At 45.6% G+C, this 16,168-nt stretch overlaps 1 protein-coding gene across 7 annotated transcripts; it reads left to right on the top strand.

Annotated features, from left to right (window-relative positions):
• Positions 1–1,166: 1,166 nt before the first annotated feature.
• MKS1 (MKS transition zone complex subunit 1) lies at positions 1,167–15,941 on the top strand. Of its 7 annotated transcripts, XM_072646826.1 has the most exons (19): positions 1,247–1,330; positions 2,571–2,680; positions 2,795–2,869; positions 5,230–5,300; positions 7,109–7,264; positions 8,594–8,691; positions 9,449–9,577; positions 9,870–9,974; positions 10,604–10,712; positions 10,954–11,010; positions 11,888–11,930; positions 12,443–12,505; positions 13,323–13,393; positions 13,865–13,934; positions 14,198–14,305; positions 14,767–14,900; positions 15,376–15,458; positions 15,557–15,654; positions 15,744–15,941. In XM_072646826.1, exons 6-19 carry the CDS (start codon positions 8,606–8,608, stop codon positions 15,824–15,826), a joined length of 1,239 nt encoding a protein of 412 aa, XP_072502927.1. In that variant the 5' UTR covers positions 1,247–1,330; positions 2,571–2,680; positions 2,795–2,869; positions 5,230–5,300; positions 7,109–7,264; positions 8,594–8,605; the 3' UTR covers positions 15,827–15,941. The 7 variants fall into 7 exon arrangements, with proteins under 7 accessions (XP_072502923.1, XP_072502925.1, XP_072502924.1 ...); XM_072646822.1 differs by lacking the exon at positions 2,795–2,869 and having other exon boundaries at positions 1,167–1,330; XM_072646825.1 differs by lacking the exon at positions 2,795–2,869 and having other exon boundaries at positions 1,219–1,330; positions 6,971–7,264.
• Positions 15,942–16,168: the final 227 nt, after the last annotated feature.

Below are 16,168 nucleotides of genomic sequence, written 5' to 3'. Positions count from 1 at the left end.
AATCATAAATTCAGTAAGACAAGACAATTAATAGGGCAATGTCAGTTGAGCCTTGTGATTCCAGGCTGGGTAAACATATGCCTCAGTGACATAGGACAAGAAAGGAAATCCCACCACTAGTGAGTGGCAGGCTTCCTGTCCTAACCAGATATTCGAAATAGCTGACACAGGAAAGGGTAAACAAAGTTCAAATAGAAATTACGACCTAAGATGTCTGTATTTTCTTTACCATTAACATGCCATAACACAGTATATGTCTACAAATATTAAGATATGGAAAATGTCCCATTATTCAAGATAGTGTCTTAGGTTAAAGGTCTCCCAAAGAATGTTAAGTCAGCCTTGGCTGGCTTTTGTTGACATAGGAAGAGGCATTCTTTGAGTTTGCTTCAGAGAGAGCAAAGAGATTATTCCAAAATTTTATATTAAACATTATCAGAAATCAAGGTGACATAAAAATGAAATACAATTTTTAAAAAGAAAGTAAGCTCCTTGTGGGCAGAGTTCTTTATTTTTATTTTTCTGTATTTGTATCCACATCAAGATTAGCACAGCGCCAGTAGTGGCACCTAGTAATGTAGTGCTTAAAGCCCTTCACCCACATTATCTCATTTCATTCTCACAGCCACCCTAGGAAGCGGGTGTTTTTGTTATCTCCCTTTTTATAGATGAGAAAACGGAGGCAGCCAGAGGCTGAATGACTTGTCCAGGGTCACACAGCGGGTGAGGCAGCATTTGCACTCAGGTCTATCCCGACTCCAGGTCCGGTGACCTCGCTGCTTCATATTAGCTTAATAAATGTTTATTGATTGATCGCCTATAGCCGGTGGGTCCTAGGAAAAATCACTTGACCCCTGTCATTGTAATCCCTCGACTCCCTAAAATAACAGGGTTGGGTTGGATGCTCTAGCTGAGGGATTCTAAACTTTTTCATGTCCTGGACCCCTGGAGCAGCCTGGGGAAGCCAATGGACCCAGACGCTGCTCCCCAGAACCGTGAACTGCTCAGTTTTCCTTTGAGGTTAAACAAATCTGGGTCCCCTGAAATCTATCCGGGGCCTTTAGGGACAATCCCATTCTAGGCTCCGGATCGCACTCCCCAGCCGGCCCTCGGCACGCCCACCCAGAGCCAGGATTACGTCATCGTCCCGCCCTGCCCCGCGCCCTTCCGGCGTGCCCCGTTGCCAGGGGAACTAACTCAAGCGCGCGAGCGACGGTTGTCCCCGCGCAGGCGCAGTAAACGCGGCAGCCATGGCTGAGCCGGGCTGGAGTACCGATACCGGGGAGGCCGTGTATCGCTCCCGGGACCCCGTGCGCAACCTTCGGCTCCGGTACCGGCCTCCCCTCATCCCCGTCCCGTCCCGCTCCCCCTCTGCTTCTCCTCCGCTTGATCTCCGTCAGGGCAGGGCTCCGCGGGGTGACGTGAGGCCCCCTGCGCCGAGCCCCGGGTTCGAGCCCCGCGCTCCCCGCGGGTGCCTTTGGGCGAGTCCCTTGTCTCTCAGCCTCAGCGCCCTCTTTTGTGGCATGACTTGGTTGGGCTCCAGCCCCTGCGAGCCTGGGACGCGCCACCATCATCATCGTCAGTCCCGGCGATAATAGTGAATAGCTAAGGTCGTGTAGCGCTGAGCGCGGACCGTTTTTGTCTGATTGATCCTCCAGACAGCCGCCTGGCAGGGAGGCACTGCCAACGGGGAGCCTGAGGCAGAGGCTTTTGTTGGAAGTGACGTGCCCAGGGTCACGTGGCTAGTAAGACTGGATGGAGCCCCCAATCCGGCCCGTTATTGATCATCGTATATCGGTGAAACCAGGAGCTCGGGGCAGGGGAACCTTAGGGGAGCCCCTGGAGAGCGAGGCCCGTTTTCAGTTCTGTCTCCTGGTACGAAGGAGCACTGGATGAAGGGCTCATTGGATTGAATGTGAGAGGCCTTCCAGCTTTAAGCCCTAAGATAAAATCCATCTCCTCTTCCTCTGGGGGCGGGGGTGGGTGGGGAAGGAGTAAAGAGGCCCCCGAGGTAACGGCCAAGCCGAGTTTAGAATCCAGCTCTCGGAATCAGCGAGAGGCAGCGGAGCCTTCTGGATTCTGGAGACCTGGGTTCTAAATGGGGCCCTGCTCTATGACCTTCAACCGTCCTTCTCCTTTGGGCCGCTGTTTCCTTTGCAAAATGAGATGGGTGGTCTAAATATCAAGCCCCCTCTCCCTAAGGTTTTAGAGTTACGCGGTTCCCATCTCATATTCTTTGGGACCCACCGTATAGACATCCTTCTCTGAGACCTGAGTCATTCTCCCTCATAACCTTACCACAAGCACCCTTTCCACTCACAGACGTAATTTCTCTCAGGCCTCTCTGTTTCTACCACTGTTCTTGAATGTGCTGTTACTATTCCCCCCTCCCCCCAATCACAGACTTTGCTTTAACCCTGTTCTACCTCCTCCCTCCTCATACATTCCCACAAAGACTGGCCTGCCCTAGCTGCCCACTCCCATTTATGGTACTCTTGTACAACTCTGTGATATGGACGCCCCATCATTGTGTTGTCTATGCTAGGATTCTCTCTTTCTCTCTTTGTCAGAGTTCATCTCCAGAAAATCACTTCAGGCAGCCTCCTCCTCCGCCCGTCTTCTCCCCAACTGGCAAATGACACTATAGGCTTGGCCACCCTTAGCCCACCAACTTCTGCCAGTATGTATTCATATTATGATTTGATTGGTTGGGAATTTGGGGAGGGTACTGGGAGTAGGTGGTGTTTGAGGTCTGAGGATAACCATTCCTGTTCACCTTCCTCCTGCCTCCCAGGAAGCAGTAGTGACCTGAGTTCTTGAATTCTCTGCTCTTGCCCTGGACTTCTGGAGACTTTATACCTTTGAGGAGGTTGGCCTGCTCAGCTTCTCAAACAGGGTTTGAGGGAAAAGGAGAAGTACATTGTTTACCAAAAGAGTTCTGAATGGGTACTAGTTGTGGCCTAGGCACTTAATACATAATCTAGTTAGTCAGTCAGTAAACATTTATTAAGCATCAACTACTCTCTGCCAGTCATTGTGCTAAACACAGCAGATGCAAAAAAAACCAAGATAGCCCTATTCTCTAGGAACTCATAGTCTGATGGGAGACACTGTGCAAGCAACTTTGTACAGACAAGTTGCAAACAAGATAAGCTGGAGATAATCAACAGAGGGAAGGCTCTAGAATTCAGAGGGCTTGGGCAGGCTTCCTTTACAAAGTGGGATTTCAGTTGAGACTTGAAAGAAGCCAGGACACAGAGATGAGGAGGAAGAGAATTCTAGGCAGTGATATTGTCTAGAGTCAGGCAATGGAGTATCTTGTTAGGAACAGCAATGAGGCCTCAATCAAGGAGGCTGGATTGAAAAGTCTCTAAAGACAAAGGAGGGCAGGGTGTGAGGTGTAAGAAGATTGGAAAGGCGGCAGAGGGGCTGTTATGAAGAGATTTGAGCACAAAGGATCTAATATATCACAGTTCTAGACCTTGACTATCTGAGTACATGCCACTGTATAGGTCTAATTGATTCTGTAATGATATGTTGCCCATTTCTGAGAATCAGTTTTCTCTTCTACAAAATATCTGCCTTACAGAACAGTAAGGACCAAATGAGATAATGTATCTGTAGGTGTTGTACACAAGTAAGAAATTCTTAATGCTTTCGCATATATGTGACTTTTTTGAGTAAATTCAAGGTCCAGAAACTTTGCAAAGTGTGTTGGATTTGGAGTCAGAGAACTTGAGCTGAAATCATCTGCTGTTTACTGACCGTGTGACCTTGGACAAATCATTTATCCAAAATGAGAAAATTGGACTAGATTGCCCTAAGGTCCTGCCTAATTATGAACCTCTAGTCTTTTGAACTAGATACAGCCTTTAGCACGCTTACTCTGGAGCAGTGTTTTGGGGACTTGGGAGAATCACCCTTGTGGAAGTGGACAGCCTTCTTTTTTGTCCCTAGCTGGAACTTAAGATAGATTTTCCTACAGAAACATTGTTTAGAATGATGGTTAAATGTGGTTACATTATTGGTTAGATAGATTTTGTGTAATGAAGAGAATCTTAACTGCTACTTTTAACTTTTCTGTAGGAAAGTGAGTTCCGATTTCCAAATAACTGACATAAAGTTTATTAGCAATTGGGAGCTGCCTATGAAATTCACCCTTTTGAATCAGGTGTACATCTGAAATTTTCATTGGCTAAAGGATGGAGGAGGAACATTCAGTATTCAGTAATGAGATGCTTTCTTTCTTATTTCTCCTGTAAAAATCCCCCAGGGGAGGAGGAAGAACAGATAATGAAGTAGAAAGAACATAGAATTTGGAGGCCCAGGTCATAAGTTCTGTGCCTGGCTCTCCAGTTTACTACTGGCCTTAGTCAAGTGTCTTTCACTCTCCTGGCCTTAGTTTTTTTATCTCTTAAGTGAAGGAGTTGGACTAGATCAGGGATTTTAAACCTGAAGTCTGTGAACTTTAAAAAATGTTTTGTTAACTATTTCAATTAAAACAGTTTCCCTTGTAATCCATTGTATTTTATTTGGGGCATTTAAACATATTCTGAGAAGTGGTCCCATAGATATCACTAGATTGCCCACTGGATTGGCACAGATAAGGTTAAGAACCCAACAACTAGATGATCTCTAAAGGATTCTTCGGCTCTGAATCTGTGATTCTAAGTTTCTTCCTTTCTTGTCTCCTTTAGTGTACCCCCTCTTCCTAATCTTTCCTCATCTCCCCTCTCCACCCCAGATTATAAGAGACTTGGACATTATTGAGCATTTGTCTTTGAGGAGACTTTTCTCTTTGAAAGGGTGGGAGTAGACTGAATTGGATTGGATTGTTCTTGGAAGTAATTGTTTTGCCCTCCCTCAGCTCCCTTCCAGCCTCCTCTTTCTGTGGGTAATGTGTTTCTTCTCTAGGCATTTGAGCTCTAGGCATGATTTGGTAAGCTCAAGCGGCTAGGATTCTCTTCCAGCAAAAATGAGTTTGAGGAGGGCCAAGGTAATGCTGTTTGATACTTATCACTGCAGTTTATATCCTACTGCCAAATTGGAGCTGAAATTCAGGGAGTGAGGAGAAAGACATGGGAGACCTCTGCTCAGAAGGTCATAATTAATGTTGGCCAATTTGAAGTCTCACAGTGTTTGGCAGGTGAATGAATGAAAGCAAGGGCTTGGTTGTCTTCTGTAAAGGTAGAGGGGAGGAGGCAGCCGGCTCCTTCTGTTATCTTATAGGTGGGTACTGGAGAGATGAGGACGATGAGGAAGAGGTGGTGATCGGCTGGCAGGAGAAACTCTTTAGTCAGGTGAGTCGTTGGCTTCAGGTTCCCCCTTCCCCCTCCCTCTTCACAGATGTGACTGCTGCTGCATGCAGAGAGGTGGTCAGTAGATCCACACATAGTGAACTGCTATCTGACTTGGTAAGCCAGCTCCGAGTCCCCACATGATGTCACTGAATCTCAGGACCCTCATTGGCCTCTAGTCCAACCCATGAACAAAGGGAATACATACTATAACCTACCAACAAGTGATTGGCCAGCCTCTGCTTGAAGACCTCTGGTGGCAGTCCCTTCACTTTGGGACAGCTGTCACTGGAAGTTTTTCCTGAGATCCAGCTCAGGTGTGCTTTTTGTAACTTTCTCCCTGTTGTTCCTGGTTCTGCCCAGTGAGAACACATCTGCTCCTTTCTCCACATGACAGCACTGAGTCTCCTCTTCTTCAGCCTAAATATGCCCAATTCCTTCAACTTAGCCTCATATGACATGAGGATCCTTGTTTCTCCTCTTCCTTTTCTTTCTCATTGTCTAATTTTTGGTCATTACCCATAGGAGGGAAAAGGAAGGAGACTTGTATCCCACCCATCACTGTTACTTCTAACGAGCAGCTTCAGGGGAAGAACAATTAGAAGAGGAAGCTCAAAGGTCTTCACCTGAATGTAGTTTGAGGAGGATCTGAGATTTTAGTCATTCATGCCCTGGCCTGTGTTCTTTTTTATTTGTAACAAAAATACATCTAAGTTTTATTGGTGCCTTTTGTTTTGACTTTACACTTATCTCCCAATGAGAGGCAACATGGTGTCTCTGACCACTGATAGAGAGCTGGCTTCAGAGCTAGGAAGTCCTGGGTTCAAGTCTTGCCTCTGACACAACCTGGCTCTGTGAGCCTGGGCAAGTCATTCAACCCCTCAGTGCTCTGGGCAGCTCTCTAAGACTAGAAGTTCAAAGAAAGTGCTGACCTGTGTTATTGTAGAGAGTTCCCTCTACCAGTGAAGTCACTCCTTAGTTTCATTATTTCCAAATATAATTTACCCTCCTTGAAAAATAAGGAAAAGAAAAGCCCTTCAGCAAGACTGACCCACACCTCAGTCACGTCTGACAGATTATGCCCTGTTCCACACCTGTAGTCACCTACCTCTGCAAGGAGGGAGATTCTTTGTTTTCAACTCTTAATGGCCAAGCTTGGTCATCGCAAGTGTTTATGTAGTAATTATATAGGTTCACTTTTGGTCTTTTGTTCTTTCTGCTTACATGGTTGTAGTCATTTTGTATATTGTTCTCTTGGTTTGATTTAATTTACTCTGCATTTAAATCTTCTCATACTTTTCTGAATTCTCCTTATTCATTGCTTCATATGTCAAAATAGCATCCATTACATTCATGTAGCACAATTTGTTTAGCCATTACCTCATCCCTGAACACCTCCTGTTTTTCATCTCTTTGTTCCCCTGCAGAAGTACTGCTTTGAATATCTTGGTGTGAATGAAACCTTCCTTTCTGTCTTTGTCTTCCTTGGAGTTTCAGCTAGCATCAGGTCCTCTGCATCAAAAAATATAGATATCTTAGTAAACTTTTCAAGCATAATCCTAAAATGTTTTTGTGCCTAGACTAATTCACAATTGCTCTACTTGCAATGTATTAGTATACCTGTCCTTCAATAGCTCTTCCAACCTTATTTCTGTTCTATTCATATTCTTTAGCCTGGATAACTGAGAGTTGACTATATAAGTGTGCCAAGGACAGTAAATTCTGTAGGATCAAGTCGGGTGAGAAACAGCATGAACTTCATTTGAGGGTTTTCTCAAGGGACACCTATTCTCTATCCCCTGTGGTTGAAGTTTGAGGTGGACCTGTACCAAGATGAGTCAGCCTGTCAAACCCCACTGGATCACCAATATCGCCAAGAGATCTTAAATCTGAAGGCCTCTGGAGGCAGGAAGAATCGCCGAATCTTCACCTACACCGATTCTGATCGCTACACCAACTTGGAGGAGGTATATTCTTCATTTTGCTGTCTCCAAACTTTTCTCCCCTTCAAGCTGCCTGTGCCCTGTGTGGAGATTCTAAACCTGTAGGGATGTGATTGGTGTACTTAACTGGAACATGGCATCTCCTGCTCTGGCCTAGCAGCCAGGTTAGGATAAAGTGACCTAGTTTCCAGGGGATGTAGCTACTGCTTCTCTTCTTTATCAATGTTGATCCCATGTCTAGAGAGCTTGGGGGAACCAAGATAGGTATGTGGATTGCAAAAGGGGAGAAATATCTCCCAGGATCTCTCCATGATGGCACAAGATAAAGATTAGAATGTGAAACTTTTTCATAAAGTTAAGCCAAGATTCTGTTTGGGCAATTAAGAGAGAAATCCACAACAGCTGTGAGGCTATGTCTGGGCCACAGTCCATAGCTTATGTTCTTGCCCTGAATTTGTAGTACATATATCTGTACTTGTTAACATGTTTTGGGAATATGTGTGTTTCTGTGTGTGCACACACATATACATGTGTTCTTTGTCTCTGTTGAGACTGTAAACTCCAATACAAGGACCACATCTTTTGCTATTCCTTTTATCACTTTACATAATAATTATGTTATTCTTAATTCACAAAGCATTTTCCTCACAACCACCGGGGAAGGCAGGGAATTAGTCATACGACAGAAAAGAAAACTGAGGCTCAGTGAGATTAAGTGACTTGACCACAGCATCATAGGACTAGCAAGTGGCAAAATTAGAATTCAGTTTCAGGTCTGACTCAAATACAGTACTCTTCCCAGTCTACCATACTGTCTTGGAATGTTGGGTGTAGTGCTCTGTACTCAGTAGGTATTGAGTAAACGCTGTTGGTTGAATCAGTTACTGTCCTCAGGATAGCTATGAAACAAGGCATGGATTGTCTGGTTTGAATCCTGGGTATTTTCTTGTGGAAATTAAAATAAAATATGGTTAATGCTCAATTTATTTGTGTGTAGAAATCCTCAAAAGGTTTTTATCCTTAGATGACTTTCCCCATTCTGATGAAATAGCATGTTATTGGGTAACCTCACCCTACCTTTGGTTGGCATGTGCTCAGAGAATGCAAACTGATTACAATATTAGCATAATCCAAGCTTACTTAAATGGGCTACTCTGTTGCCTACATTATGAGGCAAAACAACGCCAAGAGGAGATCATTTGTGGATCACGTGTGCCACCTCTCCTCTTACCGTAGGTATTTGGTGACTGTTTACTAGACCTAGGTCCTGGGATTGGGAACAGAAAGCAAACATATTCCCTTGGTTGCTTAGCATAAGTAGATGGGTAACATATGGCTATTATATTTTCCTAGCACTGTCGGAAGATGACCACCTCAGACAATGAGGTGCCCTCATTCCTGGTCGAGCGGATGGCGAATGTCAGGCGTCGCCGTCAGGACCGACGAGGGCTGTAAGTACAGACAGGTGCCAGAGGGACATTGGCTAACTTGGTGAAGCTAGCCAGGGCTTTTTGCCCCTGAAGTTGTCTCCCTTATCCTACTGGGTCTAATGAAATAGGGAGGTAACCATCCTGTCGCCCTGAGCAGACCAAATCTAGACTAGTTTATTCACTCCTGGGTGCCACATTTTAGGAAGGTCTTCCTTTAGCTGTGGCACATCCAGGAACTCAGATACTTGCTAACTGTGTGACCCTGGGCAAGTCACTTAACCCTATTGGCCTCAGTTTCCTCCTCTGTAAAATGTACTAGAGAAGAAAATGGCAAACCCCTCCAGTATCTTTGCCAAGAAAACCCCAGACATGGTCATGAAAAGTCAGACATGAGAGCAGCACCAGTCAGGGAGGCAAAGGGCCTGGATGTCATTTCATAATAGAATTGGTTAAAAGAACAGGGAATGTTTAATTTAGAGAAGAAAGGACTTAGACTGGGATGTGTTAGCTGTTGTTGAAGTAACTGAAAGTGTCACATGGAAGAAAAACTAGATTTATTCGGTTTGGTCCCACAAAGGGTAGAAGTAGCAAAGAAGCAGACTTCTGCTCAATGGCAGAAAAAAGTTGAGTTGTCCCAAAGTGGAATGGATGACCTTGAGGGGTGGCAGGTTCCCTTTTCTAACTGTCTGGTGCTTCCAGTCTTTATATTGCTCCACATCGCTATCTGAAAGAGTCTTCAGGGATGGGTAGGACAGTGTTCCCATGATGTTTCCTGTAGGGAAGGTAATATACACAAGTCCCGAATTATCACCTGGGTACCAACAGAAGAATTCATTAGGAACAACCATGTCATCAACACACCGATTCAGACGATGTACATCATGGCAGACCTGGGACCCCATGGAAAGTGAGTGAGACCTCTGACCACACTGCCCAGATCCCTGCCCTCTCTTTTCTTCACCTATAATATTTGTCTATGAGAAAAGAAGGTTGTTGTCACTGTAGGGGTGAATGGGAGGATCTCTTGCCTCTCTCAGTTTTGGTTTGGAAGACTGTGCAGTGCAGCGGTAGTTATAGTCTGAGAAAGATTAGAAAGTAGCTGCCCCTCAGCTGCTCGCTGGCCTTGTGATGGCCTCCCCCCTCTGTCCGTGGTGCTGATGTAAGCCTCTTGAACATGAGTCTTAATTTCCTGGTCCTAGGCTTGGTCAGAGTGATTATGAACAAGTCCTCTGTACTCTGAAAGTGGACAGTAATGGAGTGATCACAATAAAACCAGATTTCACAGACAACAAGGGGCCTTACAGGTGAGGAAAAGGGGGAGGGCTGTTGGGGAGGGTGCAGGGGGTTGAAAGCTTTTGCCTTGATTTTATCTTTTTGATGCCAGAAGCTGAGATTTTAAGAAAGTCTGATTCCTTTCCTTTGTTCACTTTAGAGGCTCTACTTTTAATGGAAGAACCTGCCTCAGAGGCAGTGACTAAAGCAGGATTTTTAAAAAAAACTTTTCAGATTTTTACCAGCCATAATATTTCAGCAGACAAAAGAGAAAAGAGGGTTGTATGTGGAACTGAAATTCTGTGGCAGTTTTTTTGAGCGTATATTATACTTAGCATAATAATAGAAAACAAACTCTCCTGCTTGTCTGTGTCTTCTGAACTTCTTTCCTTGGAGCAATTTTATTTCAAGGAATGGATGAAATTAGGCTGAGGGTCATTCTTGTTCCCACCTCATCCTAAACTATCCTATCCTTACTGACTGTCAGCCATATTTAACCCTATGGAAGGTGTAAATTAAGCTTCTAAGTACTTTCCATCCTTCCATTCCCCACCCCCTCTTTCCAGGCAGACATCCTAGAGCAGACCTGAGAGGTCACATCTGCTTTGCCCAGACTTAATGTCTTTGGTCTGACTTTGGTTCTTGGTTGTGACCTGAGCAGAATTGTAATGGAGGGGGAGAAGCAGGAGCTGTGGAAGTACACAATTAACAACGTGTCCTCACCTGCCCAGCGGGAGGAAGAAGAGCGGGAACAGCGAGTGTTCAAGGATGTAAGGCCTCCTTTTCTCCCCACAACTGTCCAGGGTGGGCCTCAGAGACTGGGAGCTGAGATGGTGTCCAAGGATGGGGGCGGTAGCTTCTCTTCTTTGCCACTGTTGGGCTGATAATCAGAACCCTCGGTGGTCACCTACTTTTCTTTGTTATTTCTTATACCCTTACTGGTCAGAACTAAAACCTGGGGGGAAAGGGAGAAAAGGGGATAAACTTCGGCTTTTTGGTTTGTTTCTTCAGCTCTATGGCCGGCACAAGGAGTATCTCAACAGCCTTGTGGGTTCCGATTTTGAGATGGTGAGTAGCCTCAGTTCCCTGCAATGTGACTAATTGTATGAATTCAGAGCAGAATGACTGTGGCTAAACAAGTGTATGTTTGTCATACCTCCTGAACATTTTTCTTTCAAGTGCCAGGAAATGGGAAGTGATGTTAGCATCATCCATAAACAGTTCCTTGACTCTTCAACAAAAAAAACCAAAACAGTTTGAATTGGTTGCACTGGGATCCTTCCATCCTCTATCAAGAATCTCTAAAGTCTGATTGCACAGCATAGTAGAAAGAGCACTGAGTTTTGATCAGAAGATCTGGGATTAAATCCCACTGCTTTTACTTACTCCCCATGTGTACCTTTGGTCACTCTGGGCTTCAGTTTCCTTCACTGAGGCCCAGGGTGACCTTTGGACACAGGGAGGAAGTAGAAGTGTCTGTAAAATAAAATAAGTGGGTTAGAAAATTGCCAAGTTCCTTTCTGGCTCTGAATCCAAAATCTAAGTCTACAGGAACGGATGGATGGCTTTCTTCTGGGTAGAATTCTCTACTGGTTTCCTGCCCTCTGCCATCTAAGGATGCTTAGGTGCTTCATTCTCTACCGTACTTCATTGGGCTGCTGCTGTTGCTGTCCTCGACCCATTTTTATTGTCCTCCCCCATTGCTTTGATCTCTTTCACTTGCCCTTCATGCCTTTTCTTTTTCCACTTTTCAGAGATAAGAGAACAGTACATTAGTGGGAGATAGTAGTCACATACACCCCAAGGTCCTGACACCTGGGATCAGGTAGTAGCTCAAAGTCCCTTTTGCCTTAATGGTTTGTATCTGTGATCCCCGGAAGTGGAGCTCTTGTTGGACAGCATTTTTTAGGACTTCCTAATCTCTTCTCCACTCTCTTTGTCTTAGACTGTTCCTGGCTCCCTGCGGCTTTTTGTAAATGGAGAAGTAGGTAAGTGTCTTGATAGCATGTGATAGAGTACAGAGGCTGCTGGACTTGGAGCTTGAAGAGCCCCGTGTTTGACCTTAGGAGTAAGTCATTGTGCCCTTCTGTGCCCCTTCTCTAAAATGGGGACAGTAATACCTGTAGCAGTTATTGTGAGGATGCTCTGTGTGAAGTGTTTCCCAGGCCTTACACTGCATGAATCATCTGTGATCATCATAGTGATCCCTTGTGCTTAGGCAGCATGTGACATTGTAGGTGAACCATCATACCCTAAAGGAGGTCCTACATGTAGCCCACAGAAGTCAGAAGCACTTGTGATAGTGCTGCTAGTGTTCTGGAGCACTGAGATTTCCCGGGGTTGAATCAGTAGGCACCTTTCGTTAACCTGAAGGGTAGCTGGAGATCAGGGCCATGAAGGTCTCTATTGCAGACCCACTGATGACCCTGTCAGGGGAGAGGGGTACAACATGGTGAAATAATTCACAGAGGCCTGTTCCCACTGTTACCTTTCTTTTCAGTTTCAGCCCAGGGCTATGAATATGACAGTCTCTATGTGCACTTCTTTGTGGAGTTGCCTGATTGTAAGTAATGCCACAACCTCCAAAGAAGGTACTTGGTCAGTTCATGACATGTTTTTCTATGAGGAGAGACTCACGTTGCCACTTAATTCAAAGTAAAAGCAAAATATGTGCTTGCATGTACTTTCCCTCCAGTTTATCCTTAGCTGTGATGAGAGTGGAAGCTCATCGTTGAGTTCCCTGCCCCCTCCAATGGCTTGGAGCAGATACCGAGTCCAACAGAACTGTCATTTCCTCAGGCCAAGTAGGATGTCCTCTTCCCTTTTCTCACAGTGACTATTTAACACAGGTCTAAGCAGGGACTTTGCTGGAAAGAGCAGGCCTTCTCAAATTTCTTGAGGATAAGACCTCTGCATCCTTAGGCATCTAGGGGGTACAGTGAATTGGAGCCAACAAGTCCAGTATTTAGATCCAGACTCAGATGCTTACTAGCCGTGTAACTCTGAGCAAGTAATTTAATCTCTCTGTGCCTCAGTTTCCTTACCTGTAAAATGAGGATAATAATAGCACCTATCTCCCAGGTTGTTGTGAGGATAAAATAAGATAATATTTGTAAAGTGCTCTACAAAGGTATTTAAGGTACTTAAGTATAAAGACTAGCTATTATTATTATCATCATTATTAACCCCTGTACCTGGCATTGTGCCCAGAACATAGTAGGTGAACTGTGCTGGCACCCAACTGTTTCCCCTGGCTTTACCCAAGGCTTCCTCTCGGAGCTGTCATGATGTTTCCAGGTGCTCTGTCTGGCTCTGGGCCACTTGACTCCAACCTCTACTGGTGCCAGTGGGCTAACTGCTTTCTGGTTTTTGATTCCTAGACTGGTCAAGTCCGTCATTTCAGCAGCTCTCAGGAGTAACGCAGACTTGTGTCACTAAGTCAGTAGGAATGGTAAGGAGAAAGACAGGGGTGACTCTTCAGAATAGAGCTGAAAATCTGCTTTGGGGATTGCACTTGAAACCTTTCCCTTATCAGGAAAACATAGAACACAGGGATGTGTCCAGAGCTGAGTCATGAGCTCTCCCTGAGAGACCTGAGTTCATCTCTAGTACAGGGGGATCATCTCTGCCCCTAGAAAAATCAAGAGACCACTTAGCAAGTATATATTGAGCACTAGCTATGTGACAGACACTTGGGCTGGGTGCTGGGGATTCAGGTAGCACAAATGAAGCCATCAGTGGCTACAGTTTGTGTGGGATGCTTTTCTGCTCTGGTTCTGAGTTGCTGTGTCCCTGTGCCCCTGGGTGGCCTTTGAAAATGACTCTCTGAATGGCTGCAGTGGAGGAGACACTCCGAGGGAGGCTGCTTTTTCTGCTCTCTGAGACTTTCTGTAGCCTGTTGATCCTTCTCTCTCCCCTCCAGGATGAAGTGGCTTACTTCTCTTACCCTTTCACATTTGAGGCTTCCTTCTTCCATGAGAATGAATTTCTTGGTAAGTGGTCATGGGTTAGATTTAGAGCTGGAGGGGGCCCCATGCTCATCAGATGAAGAAACTGAAGCCTCGAGAAGGGAAATGACTCACCCAGTGTCATGAAAGTTGCAGATAGCTATGTCAGGATTTGAATTTGAGTCCTCTGACTAGCATCCACGCTCTTCGCAGTGTCCCACACTGCCTTACCTCCTGATCCAGGACCAGGCCTTGGTAATAACTGGTACATAACTGGCCACTACTCTCTGTTACTTATGTACCCCCAGTTGATCTCCCTCAGTGGCCTGTGCTGTACCTGGAGGTCATCTCACTGGATTTCTGGCAGAGATATCGAGTGGAAGGCTATGGGTCCATAGTACTGCCCTTAGTGCCAGGTAAATCCACCCATCCCTGTCCTTTCCTATTGTAAAAGTGCTCTAGGCACTCTTTGAGCAGATCATAGAACAAGAAGTTTTCCAAAGAGTGATTCTGTTTCTGTGGTAAAGGGGCTTTTGTTAGAGGCTAGAAGACATTTGTAAAGGCTTCGTGTTTCTCTGAAGTTCTCAGTGTTTTTTCTTCTCCATTAAGGACTACTGGGTGTAACTCTAGCTGGCTTCCTCAGCTTGTTGTGGCATTCTCAGGACTCTTTAGTGTCTCTTCTAAATCCCCCTGGTTTTAGGGCCTTGACAGAGGAGGCAGCTCTTGTTTTGAAACTCCACTAAAAGCCAGGTCATCATTGCTCCACATGTTTGATTGGTTCCTGTCATGGACTCGCTGGTGGTGAAGTATGTGTCAGACTTGTTCCCTTTGATTCAGTGTTCTGAATGGATCTTCTCACTGTCCTTTTGGCAAACAGGGTCTCACACGATAAGTGTCTCAACGTGGAGGCCAGTGGAGTCAGGGACTCTGGCAGAACTGAGGAGGTTTTTTATTGGGGGCTCCCTAGAATTGGAAGACCTGTCATATGTGCGAATACCAAGGAACTTCCAGGTGAGTTTTACCCTGGCTAGGTCCAAGGAACTGAACCCTGTGCTTCCAGCCTGTTATTCTGCAGGAAATGAAATATGGGACAAGTCTCATATTGACTTGCCTCTTGCCCTGGCCTTAGGGAAGATCTCCTTCCCTCCCATAATCAAAGTTGTCTGTGGTGCCATAGGTCCTCGCAGGCCCCCAGCTACATTCTGAAAAAGATGTAAGGGTGCTGCCAGTCTCAGAAAACGGAAAATCCCCTTCTTCCTCTTTCTTCGCTAGTGGCTGCTGCTCTAAGGCAGGAGTGTTAGGGGGAGTATTTACAGGAGGAAGCCAACCATCTGTGTTGGTCACCTTGTTCTTTGATAAAATTGGAGCTATTCCTAAACGTGGGATTCTGAGTCTGCCTTTAGCTGCACAGCGGTAAGGCTGCCTGCTGGTTAAGGTCATGTAGGGTAGTGTAGCTCATCAATGCTCTTTTACATCTGATCCTTAGGGGAGACGCCTGAGCCGCTTTGGCTTCCGCACTGAGACAACAGGCAGCGTCACCTTCCGGTTTCACTGCCTCCAGCAGTCCAAGTAAGTGGCCATGGCCTGGATGCCTCAGTGCTCACTTGCACAGGAGTTCTCCATCCCAAGTCCAGACTCCACTCACTATTCTTGGTGCTTCCCAACAGGGCCTTTTTGGAGTCTGGCTTCAGTTGGAAGAAGATGCAGAGTTTGCTGGACCGAATGGGAGGAGCCTGCCAACAAAATACCGTTTGTAATGTGCTTGGTAGGTTTCTCCTTTATGCTGGCTTCCTGCACAAGCCTCTTCTACCCTGACCAGGCAGGCTAACCCCTTTTCATCTGCTGCTTTTTCAGAGGCATTCCAGCGAGCTCGACGCCGTATGCAGGAGGCTAGGGAAAACCTCCCTCAGGACCTGGTGAGCTCCTCAATGCAGTAGCCTCCCAGCCAGCAGCAGCCACAGTCAGCCATGAGGCTTTCTAAGGCCACTTACATTGTTGAGTGCTGGGTTTTTGCTTTTAGGTTTTATACATAAAACTTGTTTTTATACCTTCTCTTGTTTTCTTGTCTAATTTCCCACCCAGGTTGCTGGCACATTCATGTTCTCTCAGAACCATGTGATTTGGTGGACTAGCTTTGCTTAAGAGATTCTAATTCCTTTCTCCTTTCATACCCACCACTTATGATAGTCTTCAAAGGGTCTCCTAGCGTGAGAGCATATAGACAAAAAGGTTCAACAGCTTTCTTTCAGTGAGAGATAGGGAAAATCTACAGTAGCAAC

The sequence above is a fragment of the Notamacropus eugenii genome, chromosome 2 (genome assembly GCF_028372415.1).
Source record: "Notamacropus eugenii isolate mMacEug1 chromosome 2, mMacEug1.pri_v2, whole genome shotgun sequence".
Classification (NCBI taxonomy): domain Eukaryota; kingdom Metazoa; phylum Chordata; class Mammalia; order Diprotodontia; family Macropodidae; genus Notamacropus; species Notamacropus eugenii.
This window is presented reverse-complemented; position numbering and strand designations above follow the sequence as displayed.